We start from the raw sequence: 10,760 nt of genomic DNA on the forward strand, positions 1-10,760 counted from the left end.
CCTAAAGCTGAAAAACTTTGACCCGATAGGTCAGCATCCATTCAGCCATCAGCCATGACGGCCAAGTCACAAACATTATGTTAAAGAAAATTCTTCCCCCTCCTTACCCCCAGATTAGTTTTTTGAATATCTAATTATCTACTACAGTTGCAGTCACCAAAGTTTAATTGGTTTCTAGAGTAAAGAGGCATTTTTCCCCTAGCACAGCGAATTCTTCAGCTAAAACCAAATCCATCACTTCTGATACTATGTTTCAAAAAAGCAAAGTTCAAGGATAGGGTGGCTTATGGGATTCCGAATCAAATCTTAACCCAGAGTTGAAGAAAGACAAGACAGAGGAATCCTTAGTATTCAATTTATAAGTACTTTGCTTTGAGCTCTTAAGCTCTCTCATAAGGCAGGATGTGACCTGCTGGGCATCATATGGACAGCACCGTTTTGAAAGGCCACAGCACCTGCCAGAGGCACTTGGGTAGAGCAGAGATCATCTAGGTATGGCCCTCAGTAGCACCAGAAAAGTCCCATGACCCAAGGAGATGAGGCAGCAGGAGAATGGGAAGTGAAATATGGGTAAGGAGGTCATTCCTCCCGACACAGAAAGAACCAAGACATCATGTGATTCCCAAAGTCACAGTGGAGTCTGTGATTCATCTGACACTAAACCCGGATCTCTTGTGCTGTGGTCCCCAGGGCCACCCATCCTCTCAGTGAGCTTCTGTTCACTGCTGGCAAAAGTAAGTGATCTGGGCTAGGCTGGGGTCAGGCCCCTTCCTCCTACCCCCTTGCAAAGAGGTAATCCACATTGCATCCCTGCTGTGAGACTGCATGTGTGGAGGCCCTGCTGCCAATCTCTGCAGAGAATATATATAAAATATACAGTAGCCCGCTCACCCACAGCAGGGATCTCTGGGTGGAGTGAGGCATGGGGGGGTTGCTGAGGAAGTTTGCACTGCCAAAGCAGAGAGAGATTCAAGAAGCCAGAGAAAGCTACCATGAAAGGGGAGAGGTATTAGGTCTTTAAGGAAACAAACACAACAACCTGTCCTTCACCCATCTTCCTCTCTTGTTACACTGTTTTCCAGTCACATTCCGAGTGTGTCTGGTCCTTCTGAATGCAGCAGAGGTTGTCTGTCTGCACTGAAGACTGCCTAATCATTTTGGACACTCCAAAGTTATGCAGAACACTTCAGTTACTGGACTAATAATCTGGCATTGCTTACAGATTCTACATTAACTTAAAACTTGAAACCAGGCTATGGAAGTATGGGTGAGAAAGAAGAGAAACAGGAAGACTAAGAGCCACTTACAGCCTCTACATCCTCATTTTTAAGTCCAAGTTCCCGGTCCTTTGCTCTGATTTCATCCCTCTGTTTATCTACCACTTCCTTCAGCTTCTTCATGACTTGCCGCTCTCTCTCTGACATTCCTGGTTAAAAAAAGACACAGAAAACAAAGTAAGGACAATCAGGAGCTGCTAAGACTGAAAACAATAAGAGTGAGAAATATTTAGGTAAAGACTCTGGAAGTTGCCTGCTGGTAGAATTACAGAGAAGCTATTAGAAGATGCTTTAAAGGTCACCTCAAGAGTAACAGGGAAAATAGATGACACAATCCACTCCATAAAGCCACTGCACAAACTTCTTAAAAAAGGAACTGACAGTCCTCAGAAACATCTATAACAGTGGAGTGACACTGCCACTTCTTGCTGCCTCAGTAGTTTTACATTAGTGTTCACACTACGCACCAGGAAGCTTCGTTACCTGTGTGATAATCTGTAGAATCAGCTGGCCAAGACCCTGTGAAAATTGTAAAAAAGATGGTCTGGATCCTCAGCAAGATCTAAACAAAATGTTGCTGTTGTGGATTGCATCTAGATCCAAACCAGCTGAGGTGCACTGGACTAGAATGATTTTATGTTGAAACCCAGTTTTGTGTTGGATGAAAGGGAGATGAAGCAGGACCTCCAGAGGGTACGCCCACCCTGAATCCAGAACAGAAATTTAGTCTGAATTATGGTCACATATTTTCTCCTCATGTTTTGCAACCCTTTCCCCATCCTATTGTTTGATAATTCTTATTTAGAATAACTGTACTGCACAAAAAAAATACTACATGGCATTTCACTTGTGAAAGATGTTTGGAACATTGCCAAGAATCCAACACTGATCCTGTTTGAAAATAAATAAAGGATTAGATTAACTTGAAATCTGACCAGCGAATCATTAGGAAATGTCATAAATCATAAAATAGGAAGTATTCTTCCATTACCATTACAGAGATAATCGAGAACTCCTGGCACTACAGTGACAGGCTCTTCAGAGCAAACACAGACTAGACGATTTAACTTGATGAAATGATGGATGTACGACACTAACTTTTCATGATAACATGCAGAGACATGCAGTTTGATGGTCCTCAACTATCGCATAAAATCACGTTGCACAACAACCCAGAGGACAGCTTGAAGATGAAAGCCTGTGACCAGGGCAGTGTGTGGCTGCTCTGGCCAAAGTCTAGTCCAAGCAGGAGCTCAAATCCAGGGTCTACTGCTGTCTTGTTCTAATACCTTTGGCAAAGTACTCAGTTACTTGGGTCCTCAGCTTCCTCCATTTATGAGCTGCAAGTGGCAATAATTCAGTCACCCCTGTGGGGTGGCTAGAAAGCCACTTCCTTTTTAATGTATTAAAGCAGTTCCCACATCCCACATCAGAAATATGCTGCATACACATCAAATGTATCCAGCTGTCAAGTCTCTATTTTCTAACAACAGCTCAGACTTTCTGGTTATGTTCTTCCCTCATCACAGAAATCCAAAGTTGTTCCCATAAGAGAATGTAGGCTGCATGCCTTTAGGACTCCAGCTTACAGATCATCTACAGTTTGATGGATAATACAGTAGAGCAAGACAAACGAGAGAGAGACAGAGAGAGCTAAAGGGAGTAACTCTTGGTGGATGTGCACTCCCGCAGCAGCTGTGGGTTCCCATGCAGGCATAAAAACCGTACTACTGCAAACAGAGGGAACAGCAGCTCCGATCCCTCATTGGTAAAGGACGTAGAGTCTCCCAGAGCTATGGTACAGCAGAGAACAAGTAACTGTTCTGCTGGGAAAAGGACTAGTGATCATGGCTGGCCAGGAATTTGGTTCAGAGGACGTGCTCCTGTCAAACCCCAGAAAAGAGCTGAGAGTGATATGGTGTTCACATTCTAGTATTACATTCTCCTCTTTTTTAATTCTGTGGTAAGTTTGCCTGCTCTATTTCTGGACCCTGGTCCTTATCACCTCTGCTCTAGGTCCTAGTTCTTTGCAAAATAATTTTAATTCTTCACAGTGATAACAGCTCATACCCACCAGGGAGGACAAGCAGACACTGACACATACTGCTACTTAACTATTCTAGAAGATCCACACTTTCCTATCACAACACAGGTCTGATACACCACTGTATCCACAAACTCACTACAGGTTCCCGGATCCACACTCTGCAGCCAGTCTCAGGGCTGGGGCCTAAAACATCAGCTGTTTTTAAAACCAAAAAAATCCAAAACTTTGCCTTGAAGTACAGAGGGATTGCAGTGAAACTTTAGACAGGTGGTTTCATCCCAGTAGAAGCTAGGAATAGTGAGTGCAGCTATATTCATTAGTACTTGTGAGATGCTTTGAGATCTCTAGATAGCAGGTTCTATTTAAAGAATAAGTACCATTTCAGTGCTGACTGTTTTTCCTCCCACTGTGCTTATTTTTCTCCCTAACATTTAGTGAACCTGAAAGACTTCAGCTGTGTGCACAGATCACTACATTATCATTTTATTTCAAGAGGACGGGAAAGGAAAGGTGGGAAGTGTTTATGAAACACTCACATCTTCTTCCATTTCCTCAGGCACTGGGGAAGAGGAAAGGGAAATCACTAAGTGCCCTAAATGTAAAGTAATTATCTCTAAATGATTCAAACTCTAATAACTGCAAGATCTTAAATGGCACACCCAGCCAGCTTCCCTAGGTACATCCTATGAGCAGCTTCCTGTGGATTGCTGTGATCATAGGATTGTTCAAGCAAGACAAAGGAAAGCAGCTGGGGAAAAAAAAAAGAAAAAAAAAAAGAAGGAAAAAAACCCCAGAACATCCTCTACGTTTTTGTTTAGGGACCTGTGTACCGCTGTGTTTATAGAACATCTATCGCAACAGGCCAAAGTGCCAGTCAGGGCCTGTGGCACTATACCACTACCAAAATACTTAGAATAGCAGTTTGCCTCCACTTTTGAAAGGGAATTGTAGGTTCCTCAGCAGCCTAGCACAAGAGGTTCACACAACTGTTGACATCCTGCTGCTTGTCTATGTTACCACAGCCAGTCTGAGACAGCAGCTCCCCTTGCTGCAGTGAAACAGCAGCCTGCTCGTCCTGTTTGACACACGTTGGGTCAAGTTTGCTTGTGGCATTTTGCTAGGATATTCCAATCAGTCAGCACCATCAAGTAGTGCTCAGTTTGAGCCTGGGAGGAGTAGCATTAATGGATATTGCAGACTCATCTTTAACCCCTGTGTATTCTCTCTTCTGCCACATGTCCTTTCACATGAACCCTGCTCTGCTCAGACTCTCAGCAGGTGCCCTCTGTGCAGAACTCTCCTGTTCAGATAGGATTGCCCCTGCCTCTGTCATAAAAACCTTCATTATGCTAAAGTGAGGCTCTGTGAACTCTGATGCAACTTATTAATTGGCAAGGATTGAATCTCAAAGTCTTGCACACTCAAATCACTGGCCTCTGTTGCCTGTGCTAAAAATAACCCCTTTAACTGTCTGATGAGTAAGCAGCAAGCTGTTAATCCCAGGGGCTAGCCACTAAGGGGAGACATGATCACAATACTAAATCATGTTGAGATATGAAGGCTGGAGTCTGGTCAAAGTTAGTCCAGCTAACAAAGTGTTTAGCTTGAAAACCTGCCTCTGTACACTCTACATGTATCAGATCAAATGATGAAGACTGAAAAAAAAAGCATCATGACTGCTTTTTGGCGCTAGCCAAACAAGTCATTTGAGACAAATCTATGCCATTTGCTAATGAAAAAATTTCCTAAAAGGAAAACAGTTGGGTTTGATATAATAGGTCCCAGTAATAAGATGGGGTTGCTATAAATGAATGTGATTGACTTAAACTGATTGCTTTGGCCAATGAATATCAGTGATCCCAAAATCTGATCTCTGGAATGGGTTTATGGGTTTTGTTTGTGTTATTATACTTCGGTAGACACAGTAAAAATAACATGAAAAGCATGCCTGGCATTTGCTTGGCTAGCTGAATGTGAAGAGTATGGCTATATTTAAATACAAGCACATGAGCTGCAGTGAGCTAGATACCCACTGGAAGAAAAAAAAAAATAGAAAGAAGAGAAAACAAAGGGGAAGACGGTTCTTTATAACAAGATGTCATAGTCTTCATGGTCCGTGACTCATCACTGCCATTGTGAAATTTTGCATGGAGTTTGTAAGGCTGATGTTGAGCTACTTCTTTGCCATTAATTGACTCCTAAATTGAAAGTGTTTATTTGTTTTAAAAAAAAGTGATCTTGAGAGGTTTAACAATTTTTACTTTTTGAAGATTTCATCATACTCCTCTCCAGGGCAAGTAAGCAGTACTCAGCCTCTGGCAGAAAGCAAGTGCAACTTCTGCAGTGTTGGACAGAGTTTCATCTACCTACAGCAAGTCTTCATTTAATCCCAACCTCCAGTGTCTGGAAAAGGATATCCCTTTGTTCCTAATGCTTTGCGGGAGAGCTGCAATGGCTCAGCTGTGTGGTCTGGTTTTCAGATTGGCCAGTGACTTTGCATGCTACACACAGGATGTTAGCCTTTTGAGGGAGCCATAACTTTACTGATGATCAGAACCTACTGTGAAAGTGGAGCTGTGGCTTGAAGCAGTGGATCAGAGTCCTGTCCATGGACAAATAGTTCAGAGATCCACCCACTTCCAGACTGACTCACCATCACAGGCAGGTTTTGCTGCTGGAGTGACGCCGTTAGTCTGCTCCATCTCTCAGCTCAAGGCTGCCTCATCCCCAAAGTTGCACAGACTTTTTTTTTTTTTCCCCCCAACTCCTCAGCTTAAACCCCAGCAAGTATCATGAAATGGACTTGGTATCTAGCAGCCTCAAATGACGTGCTATGAACTGTGGAGCAAATAGACATCTGTTCATCTGCCTGTGCTCTTGGGAAAGAGCTATTTGCTGAGCCGTGGGCGAGAGCTGAGGATGGCAATTGTTTCAGTTGCTGTAGTGAAATCTACCTGTACTTCCAAGTCGGAATCTCATGTCTTGAACTTCATTCTGCCTCAAGAAAGAAGTTGCCCGCAAATTGGTTGTTTCAACTCTTTAGGATTCATCCGCTCCCTGGATTATAAATCTCTTCACTTATTCTAAATTGGCTGTAAGTCCCAAAGAAGTGAGGGAACCCTAAAGGCAGGTAAACCAAGTAAAACCAGTCTCTCCTATTCTAGGAGAATATCATGATGTTCTCCTAGAACAACTCCATATGGTAGACTGATATAATTCAGACAAAGAAATCTTGATTTGCTGCTTTACAAACTGCTGCAGTTATCCTGAACAGATCAACAGTTGCACTTATTTTTGTGCATAATGGTGTGAAATAAACATTGCTATTCTGTTTGTATTAGAAAACATGAGCAGGGCTTAAGAATGCTGTTTTTGCAAAATGAGAACTAAAAAGAAAAAAAAAGTGATAGACCAAAAAATGAAGCTAGACTTTACTTTCAGAGAGGCTTCTCAGCCAAACAAAAAGTTGTTCAGGCTTTTTTCCCCTCCTACCCCAACCTCTTATCATGTCTTCAGTGTCATCATGTATTCAGAGATTTTTCTATTCAGGTAAAAAAAACCCAACCAAACAAAAAACCAACCCAAATCCCCATAACGCAGACCTGCATTAATTTTTAGGAAAAAAGCCAGAATATCCAGTCAAATTTTTTTTATAAGTATTGCTTTTTATAACAAAAGCAAGTACTGAATTTGAAGTATCAAACTTGCCTTCATGCTTCTGAAATTCCTCTTCTGTGAAATTAATGTCTTTGTGAGACAAGTTTGTCATCAGTTGTTTATTCTCCTCCTGCAGCTGTGCAATTTGGGTAAGAAGGTCCTGTGCTTCCCCTCTCCAGACATCCTCCACCAGTTCTAATTCCTAAAGGGTAGACCAGGACAACACATTTATATTTTTAAACATGTTAAGAGTCTTTGACTGGACTATTTACAGATCAGACTAGTAACAATCCCACTATGATTCTTATAGAAAACAATTAAATGAGATTACTTTGAATTTCTTCGGAGACATCTACTTTTCTAATGCCAGCATCAAGAAACCAACTGCTGAAGTCTCCTCTTGCTACGTGCTGAATGTAAATACATGAGGAGACAATTCCTGATGCAAACATTTTTGACATGCAAGTTACCCAAAGGATGGCTCCTTATGCCCCATTTTGCTGTGAGGACCAGATTAAGGGGACTGCTGTGTTAGACAAGATAACCAAACATGAGCAAGAATTACCTCTGCATCCCAGGAAGCAGCCATGAAGGCTGTTATAAATGCCCCAGAAACATCACACAGCATGGGCGAGGGGAGTCAGTGTTAGTTAGGCATGCTCATTTTGAAAGACTAGCATCTCTAGTCTAAATTTCTGTTATGAAACACAAGTGTAAAATAATGATTGCATGATACTGTGCAGCAAACCCAAACCCCATAGTCCACATGGTAAACACAAGACAAAACTGTGCTGCTTCTTATGTAAATTGCTCTATATGGAATGTCTTGAGTGGCATCTATGTTAGTGGCAGTGAGACCAGTCAAAACAACAACTCCCATTTGTCAGGGCACTGTGTGTCAAAAGCAGCTGTCACCAATCCCTGCAAAGGTCAAATTAGGACAAAAAGTATAAAGTCCTCAAGGAAAAACAGTTGTATTTAGAGCTTTACTTGTTCCAGAAGCCTTTGCCATAAATCATACTTCTGCAGTGGGGGGCATTCTCTGCTCCATTTTCATGTATGTGCTTCAAACAAAAAAAGCTGCACACAAATCACTGGTGCCAGGCTGAGTCACTTGCTGACTTTTACATTCATCCAGCATGCCCCTTTCCTACCTAACAACAAAACACATTCAGACAACAACCCTGCCAAGCACAGCTCTAGGCTAAAATAAGCTCTGCTGAGAGATTAAAGGATAGCTTTCTGCTTTGAATGTATGCTCTGATAATGGCAAATCATGTTGCTATTGACTGTCCAAATGCCATTTCATTTCAGCATTTATTACTGCATTGCTGTCATTTTATAATGCTTACTGAAAGTTTTGCAGAAAACACTATATGACAAATGGATACACAGATGTAAGAAGTAAAGAAAATTTCATTAATTGCCTCTCTTTTACTTGAAACTCTTTATCTTGAGAGAAAAGCAAATCTGTAATGAAACTTTATATTGCCCAATACCTAGAGTATTTACACTGATGCTGCATATTACAACTCTGTAGCTAAAATAATGTGCTGACCTAGTTTAGATAATAAAACAGCACATTCACCAGTTATAAGCACACTGATAAAAACAAAATAGAACACACACAAACCCCCGAACTATCTAAACTTATATCATTTATGTGTGACCACACTGTAAACACACAACTATATTAAGGTTTGCCTGGGCAAACTTTCTTATTTATTGCTATTGAAGAGCCCAATGAAATGGAGCAGAAATTAACTTCTGAACCCTCATTAGAAGAAGTATCAGACAAAGGAGGCAGATCTATGGGCCAGCTCAGGAAACTCCAGGCAGTACTAAGCCAGGTTTCTGCAAAACAGATTAACGACTAAAGATTTTAAGTACTAAAATCTCATAAACTGATGCTTGCAAGGACCACTAAAAGCTTGTCTGGATTGGGTTTTGGAGGCTTTTGGGTCACAACTATTTCTCAGTCTCTGGCTTTTTCTGCTTACCAGTACCTGTCCTGTGAAAGAGTTAGTCTTCAAACCCTCACACTGGAACACAGATGATGTGACACTACTGTTCTATAGGGACTCGGTGCACTGGGAATCAACTCGATTAAAAAAAAAATGTATGTATCATGCATGTTATTTTCCCTGTTAAAATACATTTCCACCAAAGTTTTGTCTGGACTGTCTGAACACTCCATGAGCCATTTCATGACTATTAGCGAAGCTGGCAGAGTAGAGATGGTTAACTGGCAGGGGATCAGTTGACATCTGGCAAGTACAGTGTTATGCAGTTGACATGTTTAGGAAACTTTTTAAGACATATATGAACTTCAGAAGCATCAACACAGATCATCAACTTGTACAATGATGATGGGTGTTGCTACTGGGCCCAGTTCAGTATCCACTTCACCACACAGCATTTTGTAAATATCCAAGATAAAGAATTACTGTTGACCACTGGCCATACAGTGGTCTCTGTGAAATCAATGGGGAGAGTTGCCATGAGTCACTTCTTCGCAGAGGTGACATGCCCTCAAAAAACCTTTTGGCAGCTAGGGCTCAGGAAGAGCTAATTTGATTCTAGCAGAGGGCCCAGACACAGTATGGGACCAGCACAACAGACCACCCACTTGCCTCTAAGTCAGATCTGTTAGAAGGGCAAAGGCACAGGTTTGGTACACGTACTTTTATCTATTCTCTAGACCTTCTTCATACTCTGGAGACTTACTAGGGCTTTATACATTAAAGATCTTCTACCATCCTTTTCAGAGACACTGCCCTGAGACTTCTGCTGCAAAATGTTGCAGGACTTATCCTGGATTTTTCATATGCTAAGCAGAAATCCCCTAGCTGACTCATTTTAAAACATAAAACTTGAATTTATTTAAATTAAAGCCAACACTTGAAGTTTGAGGTCTCTCTTCCAGAAATTCCCCGTCTCCTTTTTATTCTGAATCTGCGTGTGCAAGCAGGAACGGCATGGGGCAGCAGTGATGATTTAGCACAGTCACTTACTAGAAGAACTGTTTCTTTAAATCAGTTATCTGGACGGTTTAAAGAGTAGATCTGCCACTTCCACTGCAGTAAGCGGAGCAGCTCATGCTGTCCTGCCACATGAGGGTAACAGGATACGGGAAATGATCTCTACCTTGGGCTTTTACAGGAGCGGGATCAGGGAACACTATGATCACCTCAGATCAAGCCAAGGGACAAGATCTTACCATCAGAGGATGGAGCAGGAAGCTGGGAGAGTGCTCTTCCCTACTCTTCAGCTCTAACACTGCCCTGAAATCACTTGGTCCTCCATCTCTCTCCTATGACTTGCCTACCCGACGAGTGTGCCAGGAAAACTAGACTGCTAAATCATTCACAGTTCTGGAGAGAAAAGTGTATTATTGTCAGTGACCTTTCCTGGCCTAGCAGGAAGCAGCACTATCCTCTCATCAGGAGAGGGGATAGAACGGGAGTCCTAATCGGGTAGACACAAGGGGAAGGAAACGCAGTGACCAGGGAAGGGGTGGAGAAAGGGAAGGAGGAAGGAAACTTCCAGGAGGGAAAGAAAAAAAAAAACCACAAAACCAACACAACAACACACCCAAACCCACAGCGACGCTACGGCAGCATCCGCGCAGAGCCCGTGAGCCTGCCCCGGCCGTACCCACACGCGTGCCCCGCCCGCTCCCCACCGGCTCCGCGACACCCCGGCCCGCACCCCAGACTCCCGCTTTGTTTTCCCCAGCGGCTGCGCGGGGCAGGGCAAGGGGGGGGGGAAACGGCGGC

General features: G+C 42.6%; 1 protein-coding gene across 1 annotated transcript in view; it reads right to left on the reverse strand.

Moving 5' to 3' along the window:
- Positions 1 to 10,760, reverse strand: part of RILPL1 (Rab interacting lysosomal protein-like 1) — a 23,099-nt gene that overhangs the window by 12,088 nt on the left and 251 nt on the right. Inside the window, exons 2-3 of the mRNA XM_010582282.1 lie at positions 7,033 to 7,185; positions 1,308 to 1,426 (exon numbers count right to left, since the gene is read on the reverse strand). Coding sequence (XP_010580584.1) covers positions 1,308 to 1,426; positions 7,033 to 7,185 — 272 coding nt within the window. The remainder of the gene's footprint in view (positions 1 to 1,307; positions 1,427 to 7,032; positions 7,186 to 10,760) is intronic.

Source organism: Haliaeetus leucocephalus, unplaced genomic scaffold (assembly GCF_000737465.1).
Source record: "Haliaeetus leucocephalus isolate CR32 unplaced genomic scaffold, Haliaeetus_leucocephalus-4.0 Scaffold840, whole genome shotgun sequence".
Classification (NCBI taxonomy): domain Eukaryota; kingdom Metazoa; phylum Chordata; class Aves; order Accipitriformes; family Accipitridae; genus Haliaeetus; species Haliaeetus leucocephalus.